The sequence below is a fragment of the Leucoraja erinacea genome, chromosome 27, assembly GCF_028641065.1.
Source record: "Leucoraja erinacea ecotype New England chromosome 27, Leri_hhj_1, whole genome shotgun sequence".
Lineage (NCBI taxonomy): Eukaryota > Metazoa > Chordata > Chondrichthyes > Rajiformes > Rajidae > Leucoraja > Leucoraja erinaceus.
This window is the reverse complement of record NC_073403.1, coordinates 12,949,039-12,975,381: the sequence shown is the minus strand read 5'-3', so window position 1 is coordinate 12,975,381 and position 26,343 is coordinate 12,949,039. Positions and strand designations below refer to the sequence as shown.

At 43.5% G+C, this 26,343-nt stretch overlaps 1 protein-coding gene and 1 long non-coding RNA gene across 3 annotated transcripts; one reads left to right on the top strand and one right to left on the bottom strand.

Annotated features, from left to right (window-relative positions):
- Positions 1 to 1,407: 1,407 nt before the first annotated feature.
- LOC129710222 (nuclear factor 7, brain-like) lies at positions 1,408 to 20,783 on the top strand. Of its 2 annotated transcripts, XM_055657064.1 has the most exons (8): positions 1,408 to 2,421; positions 6,519 to 6,670; positions 6,774 to 7,377; positions 9,472 to 9,567; positions 13,442 to 13,675; positions 14,101 to 14,123; positions 14,210 to 14,331; positions 18,518 to 20,783. In XM_055657064.1, the coding sequence occupies exons 3-8, from the start codon at positions 6,871 to 6,873 to the stop codon at positions 19,057 to 19,059; spliced, it is 1,524 nt and encodes a 507-aa protein (XP_055513039.1). In that variant the 5' UTR covers positions 1,408 to 2,421; positions 6,519 to 6,670; positions 6,774 to 6,870; the 3' UTR covers positions 19,060 to 20,783. The 2 variants fall into 2 exon arrangements, with proteins under 2 accessions (XP_055513039.1, XP_055513038.1); XM_055657063.1 differs by lacking the exon at positions 6,519 to 6,670.
- Positions 13,365 to 26,343, bottom strand: LOC129710223 (uncharacterized). Its single transcript, XR_008725649.1, has 3 exons — positions 25,921 to 26,343; positions 21,755 to 21,826; positions 13,365 to 13,501 (listed from the first exon to the last, which is right to left on the bottom strand). It is a non-coding gene; the product is annotated as an uncharacterized LOC129710223 (long non-coding RNA).

Here is a 26,343-nt window from a genome sequence, read left to right as displayed (position 1 = left end):
AGCTCCTCTCACATTTTGTGCTTTGCTCAAGATTCCAGCATCTGTAGTTTCTTGTGTTACCATGAAATACTCTCCACTTGTCTGCATAGAGGCACAACATTAGCAAACCTGCAGTCTTCTAACACCTCACCTGTGACGGACAATGATTCACATATCTCAGCCAGGACTCCTGCAATTTCTTCTTTAGCTTCTCACAATGTCAACATACAATATAAAAGAGTACAGGAGAGGAACATGTCCTTCAGCCCATAATGCTATTACGAATATGACGTCAAGCCAAACTAACTGCTAACGCAATATCTACACCCCTCCATTCCTAACATAACCATGTGCCTATCTAAAAAGCTTCTTAAACACGATTGTATCTGCCTCCACCACCATCCCTGGCACCCTGTTCCACGCACCCAACACCCTCTATATAAAACCATGCTCCACACATCTCCTGCAAACTTTGCCCCTCACCTTAAACTTATGCCCTCTCCTCTTTGACATTTTCACCCTGGGAAAAAAGGTTCTGACTCTACCCCATCTATTCCTCTTGTAATTGAATATATTTTTCTATCAGGTCTCCGTCACCCTCTGGTGTTCTAGAGCAGTGCTTCTTAAACTGGCGAATGGTTCACCCAAGTGCGAATTAAATGATTTTGGGGTGAATGAAACTAGAGGGGTGAATGAAGGGTGAATGATTTAATTTATTCAGATATTTATATATTTTTTCCTATACTTAAAAAGGACATTGGCATTAAAGTGGTTAGTAAGCTCTTATTGGTTTTAATGGCAGTGAAGCTGGAAATTTGTTTTTTTCCCTCTACCAATGGTTTTCTAATCAGATTCAGATTCAGATTCAGATTCAGATTCAATTTTAATTGTCATTGTCAGTGTACAGTACAGAGACAATGAAATGCATTTAGCATAATTTCAAAGGAGCAGGATATTTCCCAAATTTACTGTGATATAACCTTTTAGGGAAGACCAGATGAGCTAATGGGATCATAAATGTATAAATGGCAACTCTGGAGGATTGCCGTAAGCAACTGTTGAACTGTAACTTTACTTTGTGTAGCAATTTAGCTACCAAAGTTGATGGTATTGTGAGTTTTTGTCGGGGAGAGTTATAGAAAGTTATATTAGCTGGATACATATATATTAAATCACATACTCCATGGTTTTTTAAGCGTGTTTTCCAAGAAAAAACTGCAGTCGTCAAAGCCCCCCAAAAGGGTAGGATGGGGCTGAAGCCCAGTGTTTAGACATTGGAATGGTTTTTTTTTTAATCATTCTAATAGAATGATTTCCCAACTCCAGTGGTAATTAAACTTGTTTTTTCTCTCCGAGTTTTCATTACATATTTTTAGGATGTTCAAAAAGTTGAATAAAATAAACATTTAAGAAATGAGTTAATTTATGTTTTTTGCTCATGTGACAAAATAAATTATATATAAAATTATACACAAGGGAGAATAAGACGAAAATTACCAAAATACATCAGAAAATTTAGTCGAGGGTGAATGAAATTTGGTGATAAAGACTCAAGGGTGAATGCCATTGAAATAGTTTAAGAAACACTGTTCTAGAACAAACAATCCAAGTTTGTTCAACCCTTCCTTGTAGTTAATACCGCCTCATCCAGACAGCATTCTGATAACTTTTCAGGTCGGGACTCATCTTCAGTCCAAAAAGTTGCCATTATATTCATGCCCTGATCAATAATGGTGAGCTTTCTTTGTCACACTATCCATTTGCAAAACTCCATCACAGGAAAAAAACTATCGACTGACGTCTATTACAAACCCACTGACTCTGTGACTGTGACTCTATGCATTGAAAAAAACATTACTTACATACCCAATAGACAGAACTTTTTCAAAGCATACACACATCCTTCCCAACATGTACACTCCGCGCCTCACATCTCTAAGAGATCGCTCGGCCTTGTCATACACATCTTCCTCAATGCACAAAACTTCAAGTAAGCACCACCCGTCCTGCCACACAGCCCAACCAACACCTCCCCCACCACAAGCACCCACTGAAACCCTGCGGGCAGACCCAGTGTGACCTCACAATCCCACTAGCTCATCACATGATTGTCCTTGATCCAATTTCCTGGCCTGCCTTCACTTAGGTGCCTTTGAGCTGGCTAAACTATCTGTCCTGCACCCACATTGTCTGCCTGCCTCTGATCTGGTTCAGCGATCCTCACCCAAAATCCAACGCAGTGAACTTAAGTTTAACGTTATGTGACATGCAAATGACCAGAATTATTCCATCTGCCTATCATTGGTCCTCCGATCAGAACATAATCCAAAGAGTCGCCACCAGAACCAATCACATTGGATTCCATGGGCTTTTTAAGTTCATTGTCTGCAGAAATCCATTCGGCTAACTGACGTTCAGGAAGTTCAAGCACAATCTCTGCAGGTATAGTATTTCAAGATTAAGGTGCAGGCATTACTGAGTTAGTCAGCCAAGGTTGTAAGCTGATCAAAAAGGCTCAATCATATCAATAATTTATGAAGCCACGCTCAAAGATTATTTTAAACCTGATGCTTCAGTGCCCACTCACAGACAACCAGAATAGAAGGATCTGACATTTAGTTCCTGTTGGCTGGTACACTAGTGGGACTGATTACACTGTCCAAACATCCAAGGGTCCAATCCTGTCATGTTGACTCTGTGCAGAGTGGTTACGATGTCATGATTTGAACTGCATCATCATACAGATCTTTCCCCATCCTCCTGACAGTGTTCATCTAACCTGTGCCTGCTGGCTGCTTCACCATGAAGAGCTGGCAAGAGGGCAGACACATAGATACATAGAAAATAGGTGCAGGAGCAGGCCATTCGGCCCTTCGAGCCTGCACCGCCATTCAATATGATCATGGCTGATCATCCAACTCAGTATCCCAATATCATGGCTGATCATCCAACTCAGTGACACAATTTGTTACTGTCCCAGACCAGAGGTCAGCATTGAGCAGTGAGGTAACACCTCTACCAATTGCACCACTGTGCCAGCCCTGAGAACCACCACATCCAGTAGTTGAAATGAAGACGTGAAATCTATGCGCGACACCAAAGGTTTCACAGGTTACACAAACTTACAGCCCATGTAGGGTCATGTGTGATATGGAATATCAGGACTGCTTTAAATCACACATCCAACCTTGATTGATTGATTGATAATCACATGTGACATGTCACAGTGAAATTCTTTGTTTTGCATGCCACACACACAGTATGCAAAGAGTCACCACGTATTGAGCGGCTACAAAATTACAGTGCTCAATGTAGTCCCCAAAGGTCTCTCCAAGAATGGATAAATAGGCGGAGACAGTAGAACTTGTGGGAGAACTAAGAAGGGGAAGGGGAAGGAGGGAGAAAGCAAGGGCTTTCTAAAATTAGTCAATGTTCATACCGCTGGGGTGTAAACTACCCAAGCGAAATATGAGGTGCTGCTCCCCTAATCTGTGCTGGGCTTCACTCTTTAGTGTCCTAGTCACTTCAATGTATGGATTATATTTCCCATTGAGCATGGGAAATTGTATGGGTTATATTTCCCATCGAGCAAGCCTCAGCGAGCTTCCAGCTGAAGAACCATTCGCTACGTTGGCCAAATTACTTCGATAATGGAAATAATCACATCGCAGCAGGAGCATGCAGCCATGAATCTCACAAATTGATCCACACTCTTAGCTGCATAGTGTCCATTCCCAAAGGATGGCAATGCCGACCCCTGACTGTGAATCACTGCAATTTATTATAATCATTTCCAACCTCTCCCACCGTCCTTCTAAAAATCCCTCACATGGAGCTTTATTTTCATAACAGCGACTATTATGTCACCTTTCAGAGTCCCAGGATCAATACTGACCTCAGGTGCTCTCTGTATGGTTTGTATGTTCTCCCTGTTACTGCATGGATTTCCTCCTGGTGCTCCAATTTCCTCCCACATCCCAAAGACCTGCAGCTAGGTAGATTAATTGTCTACTGTAAATCGTGCCTAGTTGAGTATGTCAGTGGTAGATTCATGAGAGAGGGGGAGTTGATGGGAATGTAAGGAGGAAAAAATGGGATTACAGTGGGATTGTGGTGTGGTTTGCCAGCATAGCACGCAAAACAAAGTTTTTCACTGAATCTTGGTCCAGGTGACAATAATAAACCAAGAGTTGTAGGAAGGAACTGCAGATGCTGGTTTCGACCAAAGTTAGATACAATTCCACAGAGACCATTCCCTCTGCAACTGCCTGGCTAACTCATCCCTTCACACCCAAACCACCCTATCCCCAGGTACCTTCCCCTGCAACTGTAGGAGATGCAACACCTGTACCTATACCTCCTTCCTCGACTGTGTCTAGGGACCCTGACAGTCCTTTCAGGTTAGTTTTAGTTTTAATTTTAGAGATACAGCACGGAAACAGGCCCTTCGACCCACCGGGTCCGCGCCGACCAGCGATCCCCGCCCATTAACAACCACGAGGGACAATTTTTACCTTTACCAAGCCAATTAACCTACAAACCTGTACGTCTTTGGAATGTGGGAGGAAACCGAACATCTCAGGGAAAACCCACACAGGTCACGGGGAGAATGTACAATCTCCGTATAGACAGCACCCGTAATCGAGACCGAACCCGGGTCTCCGGCGCTGCATTCGCTGTAAGGCAGCAACTCTATGGCTGCGCCACCGTGGTTCACTTGCCCCTCCTCCAACCTCATCTACTGTAACCGTTGTTCAAGGTGTGGACTCTTGTACATTGGCAAGACCAAACATAGACTGGGCGATTGGTTCGCTGAACACCTCACTCAGTCTGCCTGGATCTACCTGATCTCCCGGTTGCCAAACACTAGTTCCCCTTCCCTCACTGACCTTTCTGTCCTATGCCTCCTCTATCGTCAGAGTGAGGCTAAACGCAAATTGGATAAACAGCATCTCATATTTCGCTTGGGCAGATTAAACCCCAGTGGTACGAATATGGATTTCTCTAACTACAAGTAACCCCTCTCTCTCCATCCCTTCCCCATCCAAGTCGTACCAACTTCAAAGTCGTCTTGTTGAGTCTCATTGTCTGTACTCATTCTCATTTAGCACACAGCTAACAATGGACTGGTAGACAAACATGCTGGAGAAACTCAGTGGGTGAGGCAGCATCTATGGAGCAAAGGAAATAGGCAACATTTCGGCCCAAAACCCTTCAATGGGCTGTTTCCTTTACCATTGTTACTGTTTTACATGTATTTAATTAATTTGTTCTATGTCTCTCAACATCACCATCTATATCTCTTTTTTCCCTTTCCCCTGACTCTCAGTCTGAAGAAGGGTCTGGACCAAAAAAAAATCACCCATTCCCTTTCTCCAGTGTTGCTGTCTGACTCATTGAGTTAAGGGCCTGTCCCACTTGGCTGTTATTTACGCGACAGGCCGGTAGTGACTGACACGCAACGGTCGTGTGCATCATCACCCCGTCATCATGCGCCTTCAAATATTTGATCTGCTCTGCAAGTCGATAGTCAGCGTATTGACATTATTTGTTAAGTGAAACATTGATAAAATTATTGTTTGCTGGAAAAATTCATTTACTTTTAAACTTTCTGAATTACTCCCAACAAACACAAAATTGTATTCTATTATAGCTGTTTGAGGGTTTGAACTCAGCTTAAGAATTAGTCTGCAATTTTTTTTTAAATGGTATTAGTAAAATTGTTGGTGGTTATTTAAAATAAACTAATTAGGTTACTAGTGTTCTATAAGGATATACAATTTGCAATCCTTACCTGGATGTTAACTTTTGAAACATCCTTAACTAAGGATGTGTCAAAAATACTTATTAAGGTGTTACTCTGAAGGCATTACTCTGAAAGCATTGATGCTTATAGCCTAATTATTTCCTCATTGCGGCTGACTGCGTATGGGCGGCGTGCGGCGGTGCATGGTTACGCACGGTGACGTAATCATGCGTCACCACGCGCTACACGTACGAGGTCAGGACGCCTGTGTGCTACCGAAAAATACCCGTGTGCGTACGCGATACGTCATGCCAGAGGCGCGCAAAGATTTTTTGCTCTACAAAATCCTGGAGTGCCGCCCCACGCAATACTGCGCGCAACTCCATACCCCTCCGCGCTTCTCCATGCGACCGTCCTGCGTGGCCCACACGCTAACCGCGCGTCTCAACACGACGACGATGTCGCGTAAATGGCGAGCAAATGGCGGCCAAGTGGGACAGGCCCTTTACTCCAGCTTTTTGTGTCTATCACAATTATAAACCAATACCAATTTGTGTAAAGGAGTGGTTGATGGTTAGCATGGACATGATGAGCCAAAGGCTTCTTTCTGTGCTGTATTTCTCTGAGTCTATGGCATAGAGCAGCTCATGGTGTCTGTGTCGACCTTGATACCAAATTAAACCAACCCCATCTCCCTGCACGTGAACTATATCCCTCTATACCCTGCCTGTCATGCACCTGTCTAAATGCCTCTTAGATGTCGCTATCATATCTGCTTCTACCTTCTCCACAGTCAGCATGTTCCAGGCACCTACCACTTTCTTGGTAAAACAACTTGGACCACAGATTTCATAAAGATTGTGCTGGGATGGATGGAATGGGGCGCCAGATGAAGTATTTGAGGAAGGTACAATAACAACAGTTAAAAGATACTTGGACAAAAAGGTTTGTATAATCAGAGGTAGTCAGGGTAATGTGGGCTTAGCATAAGGCAGACAATTTAATTGTACACATTTACTGAGTGTCTGTCTCATCTTTATGTGAACAGGAGGAACAAGTTTTGCCGAATGTTGGAACTGAAAGACCTGCAGCAGGAAGACTGAGGCGGCAAGAAGCTGTTAAACCTGCAGCAACGTCACACCACCATGTCTGTCGAAGACATCAGAAGCCAATTCTCATGCTCAATATGTCTGGACACATTTAAAGACCCAGTCACCACAGAATGTGAGCATGACTTTTGCAGACCGTGTATAACAGAGTATTGGGATCGAGAGGAAACGTCCATCTGTCCCCTTTGTCGACAGTATTCCTCAGGCATCTTGAGAACTAATCGGACACTGGCCTGCGTTGTTGAGATTCTTCAATCAAAGAAAGACAGTTCAGAAGAAGCAGATGCATGTGGAGAAAACAATTTTGGATTCCTGCTTCTTGTCATCCTCATTTCTGTAATTGTGCTCCTGTGGTCAGTGAGCCCAGATGCTTCTTCACTTGGATTTTACCCAAAGGATTACGACATGTGTCCTCAGCACAAGGAGAAGCTGAAGCTCTTCTGTGAGGATGACCAGGAGTTACTTTGTCTTATCTGCAGGGATTCAAATAAGCACGTAAACCATCAGGTTTTCCCCATCAGTGAAGCTGCTCGAATCTACAAGGTAACATGGTCGGGTGGAGTCCAGGGCTCAAAATATTTATATTTTATAAATATTGCCCTTTTAAACTGATAAACAAAAATAAAACTGCAGATGCTGGAAATCTGATATAGTAACAGAAAATGCTGGAAATGCTTGGCTGATTCTGATGAAGACATCACGCTGAAAGGTCACTCCGTTTCTCTTTCCACAGATGCTGCCTGACATTGAGTATGCCGAGCAATATCCATTTTATTTTCCGTTTTTATACGATGCCTTTCACAATCACAGAACATAGAACATGGTACAGGACAAGAACAGGACCTTTAATGACCATGGCTCCAATTTAAACTATATCTGACTGCACACTCTCTACGCCTCTCATAATTTTATATACTTTGATCAGGAGGACCACAGTCTAGGGTCCTTCTGCTGCTGGACATTAAGGGGCACCCATCAAAGAGAAGGAATATCACCCCAGGGGGCCACAAGAACATATGTAATGTGGGATTCTCTCAGCATTGCAATCAGGTGTCAGCTCAGATTTCTGAGCTCAAAGCTTAAAAGTCGGCAGAACAATGTTTTACACCAGAGGTGTTAGAGTATCAATGAGATTTGTCAAGACTTTCCGTCTAAAAGTCGTGCTAAGCATTTATCATATTTATTTTGCTTTTGGGATGTTTTATATTTTATTTTTTAGTTTAGATTGCATTAATATAACTTCCTGGACATACTTTGTTATTACTTTTAAAAGTGTCCAATGTTAATTATCTGCTCGTTCTCCCTGGTATTACACCTTATGCCAACAATTTGTTATATACATTCAATGATGCCCCTGGCAGTACTGATCTGTTGGGCCCATTTCACACCTTCCATCTGTCTAAGCAGCTGCCTTTGCCCTACTTTCTGATATCTATCATACCACAAACTAGCTCTCCGTTCTGCTCCAAATCCCAGTTCTGCATGCTCAGACCTCATTCATTAGCTACTAACATCCGTCTGCTCTTTTGTCCCGGTTAGGCATGCTGTTTCAGCTGAATGGGCTCCCATCTCATGTTCTAAGAATATCCCATCTGCTTTGACTTTGCTGAAGTTCCCAGGAATTTCAGATGAGGCAGACTGGGACTACATAATTTTTTTGGACCAAATCTTCCTGAGCTCAACAAATTGCTTGGCATCGAGAACAAAAGATGGACAAGACAAATCCAGCCAATTTATTTTATGGGCAATCTTACAATGATACCGACTCATGTTGATCATCTCTTATCTCCCTGGACACATTGAGAAGATGGTAGAATTAATCAAATTCCCAGGGTTTCCTTTTATGCTGAGTTAAAGGTTACTGGTGTAGACCATCTGCCTTGTTGTTTGTTATCTATGTGTAGCCTTCTCCCGCACTCAGACAGCAACACCAAGATACAGGCAGGGTGAAGAGTGAAGATACAGACAGGGTGATGATGATATTCAGGCCTCCACCTTTCCCAGGAGGTAAATGATCACAGTTTTGCCAAAATGGTAGAGAAATGGATGGAACTCAGCCACCTACGAAATGGCTGAAGAAGGGTCCCTGCCCAAAACATCACCTATCCACATTCAGTGAAGCTGCCTGGCCCACTTAGTTACTCCAGCACTTTGTGTATTATTTTTTACAAATGTAAAGTTTCAAAGTAGTAATTTTTCCTAGCAGCATACAAAACGGAGGCAGGCTCTAGTGGAGCGGTTATTTTGGGGTGATCCTTGACTGGGGCTTTATCTTGTGAAGACAAGGTAAGTTCTTTCACTTTCCTCTGTAGTCTTGGTGATTTAGAGATGGAGTCAGGGCAGGCATTTTCTCGTCCTGCAGTAGTCCCTTTGCAATTCTGCGCAACAGAGCATAGGAGTTTTGAAGAAGTCGGAAGAAGGGTCTCGAACCGAAACGCGTCACCTATTCCTTCGCTCCATAGATGCTGCCTCACTCGCTGAGTTTCTCCAGCATTTTTGTCTACCTTCAATTTTTCCAGCATCTGCAGTTCTTTCTTAAACATAATTTTCCAATCTTGTGACCCTGATACAAGTTCTTACAAATGCCATTTGTATTGCCGTGATTACTTAGATCTAATGTGCAACATTTCGTTTCAGAAAGAACTGTCCACAACTCTGGAATTATTGAAAATGAAGCACATCCATCACCAAATAATCAAGTCCAGTTATGATGACAACATGACTTTGTTGATGGTCCGTGAGTATTTAACGTGATGTGACCCTGGCCCCAGCTGTTAGGACTATGTAGTAATGATGTCAATTACCTGTCCGGATGTTCCACCATGCTGTAGGTTGAGCCAATGCCTGATCTAATAGATAACATGAATCACGATAGACACAAATGCTGGAGTGATTCAGCGGGACAGGCAGCATCTCTGGAGAGAAGGAATGGGTGACATTTCGGGTTGAGACCTTTCTTCAGACTGGTTAGGGACCCACACATTGATGTATGGTTGGCCACACATGAATCACGATGTGGCTCAAAGACTCGTGATCTGCCTTTGATGAGCTAATCCACCTATCAATATAGTCAGAGCCGCACAAAGAGAAACAAGTCCATCAGCTCCCAACTTCCATGCCAACCATCGTACCCATCCACCACAATCCCATTTACCAGAACTTGGTTCATTCCCTTCTGCGTTGGTATTTAAAGTGCTCATTTAGTGGCGTTACAAAATATGGTGAGTGTATCTGCCTCCAGCCACAAGCAGTTTTCCAAATTCCATTTCCCATCTGCTGAAAAACTGATTCGTCAGATCGCCTCTAAACCTCTTACATCTTATTCTAAACCTAGGCACTAGTTTTAGATATCTCAACTATGGGGAAACGTATTACCTACCCCATCTTATTCCCTCATAATTTTGTATATATGTTTAAAATACCATATCTCCCTGTTCTTAAATTCTATGTACTAGATCATGAAGGCAAGTGTGTCTTCTTCACCACTTATTTACCAAAGAGTCCTTTGATTTCAATAAGAAGGTCCCACATATTATACAGATCTCACTACTACTGGAATCTCTATCATTCACTGTGTCTGGTCCAATGGTGCAATCTATTCTACTTATCTTTCCACAACATGGCGATGAGAGGGTTGGGCAGCAACTACAGCTTGGTATCAATTTCAGGCCTTTTCAGTTAGGTCACTGCTGGAGTATGGTGTGCATTCTTTTGGTCACCACAATACGTGGTTGCAATGGAGAGGGTGCAGGAGTGACTTATCAGAGGTTACCCGAGATATAACGGTTCTGTTATGAGGAGAGACTGGGTTACATAGAAACATAGATAGGTGCAGGAGGAGGCCATTCAGCCCTTCGAGCCAGCACCGCCATTCATTGTGATCAGGGCTGATCGGCCCCAATTAATAACCTGTGTCTGCCTTCTCCCCATATCCCTTGATTCCACTAGCCCCTCGAGCTCTATCCAATTCTCTCTTAAATCCATCCAGTGATTTGGCCTCCACTGCAGGGAAATCCGCAAGTCCACAACTCTCTGGGTGAAAACGTTTTTTTCTCACCTCAGTCTTAAATGGCCTCCCCTTTATTCTAAGACTGTGGCCCCTGGTTCTGGACTCGCCCAACATTGGGAACATTTTTCCTGCATCTAGCTTGTCCAGTCCTTTTATAATTTTATATGTTTCTATAAGATCCCCCCTCACCCTTCTAAACTATAGTGAATACTTGGATTTTAGAAAGATGCTTTTCCTTGGAGTGGTGGAGGTCGAGGGAGGGCCTGAGAGTGTAGGGCAGAATGATCATGGCTTAGATAGGTGGACAGTGAGGAATTTTACCCATTATGGATTAATCTAACTCCAGATTCTTAATGAAACTTGAGTTTCACAATTGTAACAATGGAATTTGAAGCATTTCTTTACTTATTGATCCAAACATAGTCTGGGAATGCACTACATCAGAGTGGCATGCAAAATAAAGTTTTTTCACTGTACCTCAGTACACCTGATGATAATAAACTAAACCTAATCTGTCGCCTAACCAAAATGCCTGAAGTCATATTCTCTGTCAGAAATATTTTGAAAGTGATATCAAGTATTTCTTGTCACCATACCCAAGGAAGCATATATTTGCTTCTGAGACAGAGCTTCAAGATTGATTCTGGGAAGAGGGAAAACCGAGTAAGACTGGACTATGCCCACAAGAGTTTAGTTTAGTTTTAGTTTAGAGATACAGCATGGAAACATGCCCTTTGGCCGACCAGGTCAGCACTGATCATTGATCACCTGTGTACACCGGCTCTATGTTATCTCACTTTCTCATCCACTCCCTACACATTAAAGGCACTTTACAGAGGACAATTAATCGACAAATCCACACCTTTTTGTGATGTGAGAGGAAATTGGAGCGTTGGGAGGAAACCCACGTGGTCACAGGGAGAATTCCACACAGACAGCATCGGGAGATCAGGATCGAACCAGGGTCTTTTGCAATGTGAGGCAGCAGCTCTACCAGCTGCACCACCATGCAGCCCGAGAAGAATTAGTGGTGATTTCATTGAGACATCCAATATTCTCAGAGAAGAAGTTAAAAGTCTGTTTCCTCAGGGAATCTGGCTACAGTGTTAAGATAATAATAATAATAATAATAATAATAATAATGCATTTTATTTATGGGCATTTTACTTTATGGGCGCCTTTCAGGACACTCAAGGACTCCTTACAGTCAAAACAAACAAACCACAAATATACAAATCCAGCAATAATATGTAATTTGGAGAGAGAGCAGTGGCAGCTAGTCGTGCCAGCGTCCGGCAGCCATACTCATTAGGGATGACAAGATTTTTTTTAGTGGGTTGTAAACATTTAGAATTTTCTAGACTAGCAGGCTGGATTCTTGGGTATCAATTATATTCAAAATCTGATTGATTTGTGGGCACATCAATCGGACGAAATTAACAGATATGGGCTTTAGGGGAAAGTGGATGAGTCGCAGGATCAAACAAAACCTCATTTAAAAGAGAAGCTCAAGAAGATTTAATGATCTTTTCCAACTTCAACATTTACCAAAAACTCCCAGAAATATTATCACTAATCACTAATCACTGTCTTTATCAGTTTAAAAAAATCAGACATAGGGAGAAATTGCTGATAGGTTCAACATCGTCCAATGGGCAATGGCATTTTCATCCATTCGGTTTGGTTGATGGCTGGGCTGGAAGTACAACAGCCAACATGCAAAGTTAAAAGCTCAGACAAAGGCTCCTCTAGCTATATGCCCCGTCAAAATCCTTTCACCTTGTTAAGGCAGTTAATTTGGAGATCTGAGCCAAACTGGTTAGGCAGCAATCTTTATCCAACTGAGAATTTCATAGACTTGTCCAACTCAAATGTCAATGAAAACAGGGTTAATAACTGAGTTGGTTCCCCCATTTGCCTGAGTTTGGCCCATATCCCTCTAAACTATCCTTTACTCTGTTGTATACGGCCTGCAAAAGTCGTGCTCACATTCTGTGGTGACTGGGTCTTTACATGTTCCATATCTTTTAAATGTTACCATTGTACCCTCTCTACATCTTCCAGATACGTATCACCCTTTGCGATAAATTGCTCCTCAGGTCCCTTTGCCTCTCTCACCTTGAACCTATCTCCTTTAGTTTTCGACTCCCCTATCCTAGTGTAAAGATTGTGAGTGTCCATCATGTCTATTCCCCTCATGATTTTATAAACAGTAAGATTGCCCCTCAGCCTCCGACACACCATGAAAAGAAACTCCAAGCATATCCAACGTCTTATAGCCCTCGAGTTCCATTAACAACAGGGTGAATCTTTCTGAACCCTATCCAGCATAATCAGATTTTATCAGAAGCTGCGATATCTTAGAGTCAAACAGCACGGACACAAACCCTGTGGCCCAATTTGCCCATGTCAACCAAGATGTTCCATCTACGCTAGTCCCACCTGCCTGCGTTTGGCACATCTCTCTCTAAGCCTTGTACCTGTCTAAAATGTCTCCTTGCTGTCTCATTGTTAACCTCGCCCCTTTCCTCCATGCACACGCTGGCTTCCTCTTCCTCCCAACTCTTGATTTCAACACCGTCTTGTCCCTTTCTCCAGGATGATGTGACAATGACGGAGCAACACATTAGGCAGGTGTTTGTGCGCCTTCACGAGTTCCTGAGGATGGAAGAGGAAAGCATTATGCGGGAACTGCACAATGAAGCTTGGCAGCGCTTCACTGTGCTGCAAGAAATAATCATACAGCTGGACTTTGAATCTACTGCATTATCAGATATCATTCGAGTAGTCAGTGAGGAGCTGATGCAAGAAGATGCCATACTATTCCTAATGGTTAAGTATTTTGCCACCCACTCTCACAAACTGATTCAACAAACAATCTGCAAGGGGAGCTCAGTGGGTGGATCAGCGTATGTGAGGTGGAAAGGAATTGTCAACATTTTGGGGAGGATGGCTTTTAATAAAATTATTAAAACAAAAGAAAGCTGGAAATATATTGGGCCGTGATAAATCTGCAAGCTTCATCTGTCTATGCATATCCTCCTGTAGTTTAGTTCAGAGATTTTTAGTTTAGTTAAGAAAGGCACAGCAAGGAATGAGACCATTTGGCCCACCAAGTCCATGGCAACCATCGATCACCCGTTCACACTAGTTCTATATTATCCCACTTTCACACCCACTCACTACACAATATTGGCAATTTACAGACCCATGAACCTACATGGTGAACTTAACACTGTGTGTTTTTCTCTTTCCAGAACATGAAACTAATACAAGAAAGGTAACCATTTTATAACTGGCTATCCATTAAAATGAATGTATCCCAGTTGACCAAACAGAAACTTAAATTTAAATCCATTTTTCTAGAGTTAAAATGGCAGTTTCTAATCCCCAAAAAGTGTCTGTGATGTTGGACAGTGCCAAGTACAAATTCCTATTGATGTACAGTTCCTGGAAAAAAATGGTCCATGAAATCGGCTTTAATCCCGGTAAGAAAATAATATCTTAAGAAAACAGTTGAGTTGTTGGTACTCAGTGGCCCTCCCTCTAGCCTCACACCAACTGTGTTTACATTGAAGGTCTATAGTTCAGCTGTTTCTTGTTATAAGTGTTTCCTGGTGCTCGTGTTTCTTGTTATAAGTTGCAAATAGCACACAGATCCCGCTGAGTTACTCCAGCACTCTGTGCCTTTTCTTGTAAACCAGCATCTGCAGTTCCTTGTTTCTACAGGCAGACGAGATTGTTTAGCTCCATTCACAAATGCATGCATATGAAGCAATCTGTGGCCCTGCTTGGGCTTATGTTGCAAGTGACACACACATCCATCACACAAGCAATAAGAAACATTTATAACAAAAGACAGCTTACCTGCTCCTTCTAGATGCCATGATAGGGATTATCAGAAACCAGAAACTTAAGTGGATAAAATTATGAAGAGCATGGTAAGAGTAGATACTAGAGGATCCTTTCCCCATAGCGGGTGTATCTATAACTAGAGGGTACAGGTTGAAGGTTAGGAGATAGAGGCTTAGAGGCGATCTGAGGGAGAGATTTTTTACCCAGAAGTGGTTGGAATCTGGAACACACTGCCCGAGAGAGCGGCGGAGACAGGTGCTCTCTTCATTAGACAAGCACTTGACTTGCCAATGCATAGAGATCTCCAAATCAAGTACCAGTAAATGATTAGCATAGATGGGTACTTGATACTAGTCAGCATGGACTGGTGGGTTAAAGGACATTAGTCTGTGATCTGTGTATTTCTATGACCGTATAACTAAAAGGCAGGAGGATTGTTTAAATGCACATTATATAGTCACTATGAAGTTCAGATTCACCCCATCAAAGAAATTCCAGTGTTAATTTTTGACCAGCAGCTTAGTCAGAGATAATTTGAACGTGGTGAATTAAACATTTAGATGGACAGGTCGGGAAATCACATATCCAATATTTGCTAATGAGACAATGATAAGTGGCATTGGAAACACTCAGACAAAAGCTTTAATTTACAGAGATAACAAGCAAATGGGTTTAAATGTTAGGCTATGTAATTTGGATCTAAAAAGTATAGAATAGAATAGAATAGAATAGAATAGAATAGAATAGAAAAGAGAAGGAGATTAGGGGCTAGTGGAGTCAAGGGATATGGGGAGAAGGCAGGCACGGGTTATTGATGGGGGATGATCAGCCATGATCACAATGAATGGCGATGCTGGCTTGAAGGGCTGAATGGTCTCCTCCTGCACCTATTTACTATGTTTCTATGTTTCTAACACTTAACCTTTGGCTATAAATAATGGAGGTCAAAAGAGATTTTGTCATCTACATACAGAGAATATTACAGTACAATGAACAGATGCAGATAATAATCAACAAAGCAATGGAATAATGAATTAATATCCAAAGGAACAGTGTACAGAGGGGCAGAATCGTGGCTCACTGCATATGACCACTGCATATATTTCAGGGCAGCACATCATACGGAGGGTAAATTGCCTTTAAAAGCACTTAGATTTATGCTTGGTATTTCCTTGGATTAAGTTGCTAGAACAAGTTATAAAACAAGATTGTTTGCACCAAATGTTAGCAGATTAGACATTTTCAAGATATTAAGAAGGAACTGGTTGCGTAGGAAAAGAAAAACTACTGAATGCTTAGACAGTTAGAACTGGAAAATATTAGGGTTTCAGAAGGGCACAAAAATCTGGAGACAGGTTTTTCAGATGTCTTTTACTTTCACGTATAAAGAGCGGTAAATGTTTGGAACTCTTTTATAAAAAAAGGCGATAAATGCTGGGACAAAGATTTATAAATGGAGTGGAGCCACAAATCATTCTGGATCTCACTGAATTTGGAACAGACTTGAGGGGAGAAATATAATTTCCCTATTCGTGGGCTCTGAGAGGGAGTTGGCAGAGGAGCAGTTCCAGAGTTTGGTGCCGGGGCAGCTGAAGGCACAGCCAGCTGTGATGGGGCCAAAGCAATCTGGGCCAGAATGGAAGAAATGTCAACATCTTGGCAAGGCTGTGGGACTGATGGAAGTCTCTGATAGAGGAAGGGGCAAGTTCTTGAGAGATTGAATACAATGTCTGCTGTAGGCACTTGGGCACAGCAGAAGGATGTAGCAACAGAGATTGAAAGATCACTAAGATAACAAGATAAGAGTAGGCCCTCACTCCGTCTCCCTGCAACTCAAGGGCCTCACTCACCCCGGCCTCTGCTGGACCACAACTTTACCGTATTCTCTGCTGGATCCATGCTTCTACCCTGTCCTCAGATTCACTTAGAATGTCTCTGACACCTCTTTCCTCTTTCTTGATCTCTCTGTCTCCATCACATGTGACAGACTATTGACTGACATCTACTACAAACCCACCGACTCCCACCGTTATCTGGATTACTCCTCTTCCCACCATGACACAAAGATGCTATCCCCCACTCTTAATTTCCTACGTCTCCACTACATCTGTCCCAAGGTGAGACTTTCCATTCTCAGACATCCCAGATGTCCTCTTTCTTCAGTAAATGTGGTTTCCCCCCTGCTGTCCTAGATGGATATCTCACCTGTATCTCCTATGTGCCCCATAGTTCTGCTCTCACTCCTCCTCCCCCCAGACGGAACAAGGATAGACTTCCCCTGGTCCTCACTTTTCACCCCACCAGCCTCCACATCCAATGCATCATACTCCAACATTTCCGCCACCTCCAACATGATCTCACGACCAGTTATGATTTTCCCATCCCCATCCCTTTTTGCCAGGTCAAGAGAGACCACTCCCTCCACCATTCCTTGGTTCACTCATCCCTCCCCATCCAAACCACTGTCTCCACAGGTACTTTCCCCTACAACCGCAAGAGATACAACATCTGCCCATGTAACTCCTCCCTTACTCCCATCCAGGAACCCCAGTGGTCCTTCTAAGTGAGACAGAGGTCCATGTGCACCTCCTCTAACCTCATCTGATGCTCCCGATGTGACCTCTTGCACGTTGGCGAGACCAAGCAAAGACTCAGCGACTATTTTGCCGAACACTTACGCTCGGCACGTCAAGGCCTACTGGATCTCCCGGTTGCTAACCATTTTAACTCCTCTTCCAATTCCCACACTGACCTATGTGCCCTTGGCTTCCTCCATTGCCAGAGGAAGGCCACATGCAAAATGGAAGAACAGCACCTCATATTCTTCTTCGGTAGCCTACAATCCGATACTGTGAACATTGACTTCTCCAACTTCACAGAACTGCCAGACTCCTTTCTCTTCTTCTCCCACCATCCCCCCACTCTTGTCACTGTGCCCCACCTTAATGTGTACCTATTCCCTCCCCTTTTAACTAACTTCCTCTACACAACTCACAACTCTTCAAACCTTTTGTCCTTCTGACTTTTCATCTCTGGCCTTTGTCCACCCATCTGCCTATCAAAATGAAACCCTTCATCTGTATCCACCTATTACCAACCTGATCCTCCTCTCTTCCATCTTTCTTCCCTCCCCCACCCTCCACCACCATCATTCCCAAGAGGGGTCCTGACCCAAAATATCTCTTATCCATGTCCTCCATAGATGCTGCCTGACCCGTTGAGTTCCTCCAGCACTTTGTATGTTTTTGGTAAACCAGTATCTGCAGTGCCTTGCTTCTACTCTGAAGATGAATTGGGATTGCTTGGATGTTAGGAGTGGAAGCCAGTGATTTGGATTTGGACATGGAAGCATCATTTCAAAATTGGCCGACAACATAAATGTAGGAGTGTCCACTAACAGGCCGCCTGCCCAAGACAATCCGTTATAGTTCACGCTCTCTGTGACTCTCGCACACTTCCCACTTGTTGATTGTTTCACTATTGGCAAAGCTAGTCTACAAGACATAATGAAAGGCAAGGGGATAAAAATGAGAGGAACTATGATATTTTAAATTGAAACAGCAGAACAATTGTACTGAAAGATCCATTGGTCGAACTGGGTGAATTATATTCTGTAGAATCTGAAATAAGCTTAAATTTTAGAAGTTTGTTTTTATTGCAAAGGTACGGTTTATCTGGCTTTTTGGAGCTCGGTAATAATCAACAGTTGAATTGTATACAATTTAAATTCTTCAATTGGTTAAATTCCATAATCTTAATGCAATGATTGAGTCGATTTCCCTCTTTTCATTGTCAACACTGTTCTCCATTCTTTGGCAGTGCCACTGAGTCTGGATCCTGAGACTGCACACCGGGACCTTCTCATCTTCAACAACATGACCAACGTCATCTTCAGCCAAAGTTTGACAAAGCCTCCCGACACCAGCTCGCGATTCGTCATCCACCCCTTTGTCCTGGCCCAGCAAGGCTTGTCATCGGGAGTACACTACTGGGAGGTCTATGTGGGATGCAAAACCGGCTGGATCATAGGGGTGACTAAAGAGTCTGTGGAACGCAAGTCACCAATCTCGCTGACACCTCAAGATGGCTTGTGGACTTTGGAGAGAAGAAACAGACACTACGTGGCAAATGATGAGCCCCAGGTGGTCATCTTTTCAGGGTATCGGGCGCAAATAATTGGAGTTTATCTTGATTACGACAGAGGGCATGTGGCCTTTTACAATGCTGACTACATGAATCGAATATACACCTTCAGAGACACGTTCACAGAGACAATGTACCCCTTGTTTAGTCCAGGTTTTAATTTCACGCCACTGAGAATAATCCATATAAATCCTTTAAAAGGTAGTGTTGTAAAGTAAATGCAGTAACATTTGAAGCTGCCTGTGAACCTATTGCAGATATAACTTGTGCCTACCTAAAAACAGCTGGCTCATAGCAGCATCCAACTCAACTGCAAATACATTCAAATTTCTCTTAAATCTGTTAGAAATTATTTAGTTTTATCTCTCTCTTTCTATCCTTGCATCCGACACATCACATTATACCTCTAACCCAGACAGCAAGCAGGTGTTCTACTTCCAGGCTGTTGGCAATTTCTCTCTGTGACTCGCCCCTGCTTGGAATGGCTCCAGCAGGTTTCTTTCCACACCGTAAGGAGGTGCCCATCCTTCGTGTTGTCCTTCCTGACATCTTCACTGAGATCGAGAAATCACTGAATAAAGAATCATATACTAATTCTGAGCAGCTCCCATTTATTCTGTGCCTTGATAGATCTGCTCCTCATAACACCATTTCTCTTAATGTCCCAGGGACTCCCACAGCTCCTGCTAGGGAGGCCGCTATGTGCCTTTCAGAGAATGATGTAGAACAAATTACAATGAACTTATCGACAAGAAGTTCATTACTATTGTGTAATGAACAAACCTTTGATGGATTGTTACTCAGGGGATTGTGTTAATTGAACATGCAGTACCTCAGTGTGACACTGATGAGGAAATAACACTTTAACCTGCCTTTACTCAATAAACCATCCATGCATATGCACGTTTTGTGTGTGTATGTGCACCTGTGTTAGTGTGTGTGTGTGGGTGTGTGTGTGGGTGTGTGCCTGTTTGAATGCTTGTGCCTGTATATGTGCATGTGCCTGTGTGCGCGTGCCTGTGCATGTGTGCCTGCTCCTGTGCATGCTGCTATGTGTTTCTATGTTTGAGCCTGACCATTTATTCTGCATTTGAACCTGTTGCTCTCTCATTCTGCACTGGTCCCCTCGCTTCTTGAATGTCATAGGTTTCAAAGGTCTTATATTGTCACATGTACCAATTAAGGCCCAGTGATATTCGAATTACCATACAGCCATACTAAACAAAAAAGCAACAAGACACACAACAACATAAAAGATAACATAAACATCCACCACAGCGGATTCCCCACATTCCTCACTGTGATGGAAGGCAATAAAGTCTAATCTTCTTCCCTCATTTTTCTCCCGCCCGTGATCGGGGCAGTCGAACCAGCCGTCGAGGCGATCGAAGCTCCCGCAGCCGGTGAGCTCCACGATGTTAAATCCCGCGGGCTCCCGAAGTCGGTCTCCTGCATAGGCCGCCAACTCCACGATGTTAAGCCTCAGTGCGGACGGAGACACGATATGGAAAATAATCGCATCTCCGTCGATGTAAGAGAATGTTACAGAGTTCTTTCCCTCCCCACATAAAACCAGCTAAAGAACACTGAAACATACATTTATCACACACTCTAAAACAACAAAGAAGGAAGGGACGGTCCAGCAATCCAGAACTAAATCAGGATTATTTATCCCTTCCTGTTTCTCCCGTTAAAGGCAAAATATCAGCTGCTGTCAGAAACAGACCCATTCAAAATCCAAGTGCTGGATCCAAGTGCTCATAACGCAGTGTCTTGTTAAATCAAGTGCTTTCCAAAACAAAATGGAAATGAATAAGTGCTGGCACATTATCTTAGTTATACAGACACTGCAGGTGATGAACATTTCATACAACTCTCAGTACTCTCCATTCTGAAATAAGTGAGTCCTCAAAGCAAAGAAGCATAATCAAACAACCATAATAAAATAGTTCTAATGATAGAAATGGCCATTCAGCCCTTTGGCTCCATGCTGGCCCTCAGGGGACTAATCACATTCATCCCACTCCCCCTCTCCTCATTTCTTGTACCCCTGATTAAGAGATAATTAACAGATGTGGGTGTGTGTGTGCGTTTTGCTTACAACCAGTTTTGGAGATGTTCCCTTATGGGAGGATTATGTTAACTCAAAAATGTGTCATCAACGTTTTGTCTACCTTCAGATTTTTTTCAAGTCATCTGTCAGTGCCAAAAGTTCCATTAATTCTTAAAAAAAAAGTGACAGCACATGCCGATATTACACCATGGGCAGTAATTAATGGGTGAGGACATTTAAACTATCTGGGTTCTATATATATATATGTTCACCGTTTACTGAATCCCCATTGTGTGTGTTTTTTGAATGACTGCTGCAGATGTGTAGACAAAAATGCAAGTGACCCCACTGAGAGGAAAATGCCTAACTCTATACTAACCCTAACTCACCCCCTTCCAGAGATGCCCACGGCTGAAGCCGCTTTGGGACTGGCTGTGGGCTCCACACGTGTGGCCGCTCAGCGAGTCCACGTCGGCCAGCATGCCCTTCTGGATCATCATGGTGATGATGGTGTGGAGCAGCACTGCCTTGAACGCCGCCCGGGCCGCCTTCAGCACCCCCATAGCGCCAGCTCCGTCAGTCTGCCCGCTCGCTCGCTGCAACACCGGCCGGCCGACAGCCCGACCGACCCCTCGCAGCACTCACTGGCCGGCCGACCACTCGCAGCACCCACCGGCCTACCAACTGCCCGACTGATCCTCCACAGCATCCATCGGCCTACCGACAAGCCCGACCGACTGACCATAACCCAAACCCTAGCTGTACATTTGTTATTTATCATTTCTATTTAACAGTTCACGTCACAACTTTATAAAGATAGATCAATTGAAAAACAAAATGATCAGCAAGGTTAGCATTACCTTTATCCTTGGAAATCTTGTTATTGCTATTGATGTAATGAGGAGGCAGCCATGATCCCAGAGTCCTCGTGCCTAGCGACCATAGAACAAAGCGCGGGATTGGTCAATTTGTGTCCGACCTCAATGTCAAACGTGCATTGATTGGACAATTACTACTCGGAAAATTGGACGTTTTTGTCATATTTAAACAAAATGTGCAGGTTTTGTTCTTGCCGAGTTTCAGGTATGATTTATATAATATTTTTACACAATATGTTAAAAATTCAGGTAGTTCCATGAGTTGGGTCACGAACCTGAATGAAAAAGCTCCTCTGCCCACAGCCTAGAAGCCAGAGCACCCAGAGGAACATCACATGGACATGGGGAGAATGAGCAAATGTCACAGAATAGCATTTGAGATCAATGTTTGTCCTTGGAGCTATCAGACAACAACACTAACTGTTACATCAAGGTTATGGGGAGAAGGCAGAAGAATTAAGTTGAGAAGGAAATGAATATCAGGCGTGATTGAATGGCAGAGTAGATTTGATGGACCAAATTAACTTATGAACCAAGACGCTGCCCTGTTTGTTCAACACATTGTGTATATGCCTATGGTGCTGATAACTCTCACCAAGCCAAGGTAACTCTGGGCTTGGGGGGCACTGTGAGTGGATGGGGTGTGGAAGGGCATAGATTACCTGAGCTTGCATTTTGTGGCCTTGTGTTAGTGGGCGGGTGGGAGTAGATTGAGCTGTGATGCCTGTTATGGTTGAGGGTTGTTGTCTGAGATCTACTCTTGCAGAGTAAATAATAGAAGAAATAGGTGAGGGGGGGGGGGAGGAAAGGCAATGAGACAGATTGAGGGTGGGGGAAAGTGAGGAAGAGAGGGGAGAGCAAGGGATCAGACTAGGAAAGAATAAAAGGTAGACAAAAGTGCTGGAGAAACTCGGCGGGTGCAGCAGCTGAGTTTTGGGTCTACAACAGTCTGAAGACGGGTTTCGGCCCGAAACGTTGCCTATTTCCTTCGCTCCATAGATGCTGCACCAGCTGAGTTCCTCCAGCACTTTTGTCTACCTTCGATTTTCCAGCATCTGCAGTTCCTTCTTAAACACATAGGAAAGAATAAACCAGTGGGACAAGGTGGGTGAGAAAAGCGAGTGGGAGTGTTGTGGTTAAGGTGAGAGGAGTGACCATTCTCCACATGCCAGGCATCATTGATTCGTATCTCCTGGCAGAGGATCTGTCACTTCTATACCACCATTGAATCTCCAGCTTAATCCTTCCACTTTCTTCAGCAGAGTCTGACTTCCACTGCTCACCCACAGCTAATGCTGACACCCAGTGGCCAGCGCTGCACATTGCAGGCTAGAGGAGACCAGGCAGCTAAACAGGATGAAAACAAACAAAAATAAACAGTTGGAACTTTACCAAGATTATTTATCGTTAATAAATATCTTTCCCAGTTGGGAGGAAGGCCAGAAACATTGACTCTTTCTCTTTCCACACATACTGCCTGCCGGGTTATGGGGAGAAGGCAGGAAAATGGGGTTGAGAGGGAAAGATAGATCAGCCATGATTGAATGGTGGAGTAAACTTGATGGGCCGAATGATCTCATTCTGCTCCTGTACCTTATGAACGTTTGTATGCCTGACCTGCTTAAAGCTTCCAGCATTTTCTGCTGAGGAAGCTGAGCTGCACTAAACTGAATGAGTTGGTTCTGGCCCAGTTTAAAGGCCCCAGCTCAGTCATGTGCTGCCTCATTTGTAGAATCTGATTGATTGATTGATTGATTGATTGATTGATTTTAATGACCACACAGCCAGGCTGGTGGAATTTGTTATGCCAATGCAGCACATAGAAAAAAAAGAATACAAACATGACAATACTAAAGAACGTTAACATGAAAACATCCCCCCACAATGGTTCCCATTATGAGGGAAGGCACAAAGTCCAGTCCCCGACCCCAGTTCCCCCATAGTCGGTCCAATTGAGGCCTCCACAGTTGCCTCTACGGAGGCCCGATGTTCCAGGCCGTTCTTGCCGGGTGATGTTGTTCCGGCGTCAGGAGAGTCCTCTCAGCGGCCTGGGAACCCTGGAAACGGCCGCCTCCTTACTCGAGACCGTGGCTTCCGGAGCCGACAAGGCCGCGCCGAATGGAGCTCAACTGGCAATCTCATCGAGAGATTCCAGGCTCCCGATGGAAAGTTCAGCGCCGCCGCCCGCAGCCGCTCCACAGACCCGCAGCTCCGCAACGGACCCAGCTCACCGCAGTTCCAGCTCAACGACCCGGGCAAGGCACCGCCCTTGCACTGCAAAGGTCAATGAGTGCACCTCCCACATATTTTGTCCAATAATCAGTTATTATTCATTCTCATTCATTCAACTGCATTTCGTTGTCTCTGTACTGTACACTGACAATGACAATTAAAATTGAATCTGAACTGTAATATTAAATCTGTTTATTAATTTGAATTGGTGTGATTGGGTGGCAGAATGATGCACCCATCGTGTACCCATAAAAGAGTTAACTGACTCCTACTCTCTACCAGTGCTGCTCCTGGCCTGGCTGCTGGGCTATGGATACGCTCTTCCACGGTAGACTGTCTACTCCAAGTTATAAGACAAAGCCTACAGCCTATACTTCCCTCAAAGCCACAAAACCTCGGCAGAATGGACGAGCAATATTTTAGCAAGATTTGTAATCAACTCCCTGACTAAACTTAAGGCAAAGTAAGAACTAAATATATTAAAGTCATATACAATCATACAGTATGTCCACGTTGCCGAGATATTGGCCTATAGATGTTGGCCTATATGCCCACATTTTGGCCATACCCCTCTAAACCATTTCAATCTATCTACTGTAGAAAATGACTTTAACATATTAGATTATTGTACCTGACCCTCAACTACAGGCCCCTGGCATTTTGTTATGCATACCCACATGCAGCTGTGAAAAAAAAAATGTTCCCCTCAGGTTCCAATACTAAAAACTCTTAACTCTGAAAAACTTAAACCAATGTTCTTTATGAGGGTGTTCACATGTACATGATCAGTCCCCGATATAGTTCCCCCATAGTCGGGCCAATTTGGGCATCCACAGCACCTCCATGGCTGGAATACAGAGTGTTCTCAAGTCATCAAAGATTCAGATTCAGATTCAGATTCAATTTTAATTGTCATTGTCAGTGTACAGTACAGAGGCCTGGGAAATGGAAACGGCCGCATCTCCCTTGAACCGTGGCTTCCATAGCAAACGAGGCCGCGCCGAATGGAGCTCAACTGGCAATCTCATCGAGAGATTCCAGGCTCCCGATGGAAAGTTCAGCGCCGCCGCCCGCAGCCGCTCCACAGACCCGCAGCTCCGCAACGGACCCAGCTCACCGCAGTTCCAGCTCAACGACCCGGGCAAGGCACCGCCCTTGCACTGCAAAGGTCAATGAGTGCACCTCCCACATATTTTGTACAATAATCAGTTATTATTCATTCTCATTCATTCAACTGCATTTCGTTGTCTCTGTACTGTACACTGACAATGACAATTAAAATTGAATCTGAACTGTAATATTAAATCTGTTTATTAATTTGAATTGGTGTGATTGAGTGGCAGAATGATGCACCCATCGTGTACCCATAAAAGAGTTAACTGGCTCCTACTCTCTACCAGTGCTGCTCATGGCCTGGCTGCTGGGCTATGGATACGCTCTTCCATGGTAGACTGTCTACTCCAAGTTATAAGACAAAGCCTACAGCCTATACTTCCGTCAAAGCCACAAAACCTCGGCAGAATGGACGAGCAATATTTTAGCAAGATTTGTAATCAACTCCCTGACTAAACTTAAGGCAAAGTAAGAACTAAATATATTAAAGTCATATACAATCATACAGTGTGTCCATGTTGCCGAGATATTGGCCTATAGATGTTGGCCTATATGCCCACATTTTGGCCATACCCCTCTAAACCATTTCAATCTATCTACTGGTTCAAATGATTTTAACATATTAGTTATTGTACCTGCCTCAACTACTTCCCCTGGCACCTTGTTCCACATACCCACTCTTCCCTGTGTGAAAAATGTTCCCCTCAGGTTCCTATTAAATCTTTCCTCTCTCAACTTAAACCAATGCTCTTTAGTTCTTGGTGTTCTTGGATGTACATGATCAGCTCAGGAGATATATTTACCTTCATACATGTTTGGGCATCCAGCACCTCCATGGCTGGAATACAGAGTGTTCTCAAGTCATCAACATTAACTTTCCCCATTTCCTTGACCTTCATTGCTTTCCCTGCGATTAAAAAGTAGCAGAAATGTTAATTGAGGACATTGCTCATTGCCTATCTGTTGGGGTTTCATACATATTTGACGGCTTTGGATCCTAACGGGCCCTATTCTCTCTCGTTACCCTTTTCCCCATAATATACTTAGATTTAGCTTAGAGATTAAAAATAAAGCATCAAATCAAGCCCCTCGGCACGCCGAGTCAACGCCGACCTTCGATCACCCATTCACTTGTAAAATCTCTTTGGATTCTCCTTAAACGTATCTGCCAGAGCTACCTCAAGTCCCTTTTTTGACTTCCTAATTTCCTTCTTAAGTATGCTGCT

Bases quoted from the DNA above. Each gene is read 5' to 3' on its own strand.
- LOC129710222 (XM_055657063.1), top strand. From the start codon at position 6,871: ATGTCTGTCGAAGACATCAGAAGCCAATTCTCATGCTCAATATGTCTG. The intron at 7,378-9,471 runs GTAACATGGTCG...ATTTCGTTTCAG, and splicing joins AAGCTGCTCGAATCTACAAG to AAAGAACTGTCCACAACTCT. The intron at 13,676-14,100 runs GTTAAGTATTTT...TTCTCTTTCCAG, and splicing joins ATGCCATACTATTCCTAATG to AACATGAAACTAATACAAGA.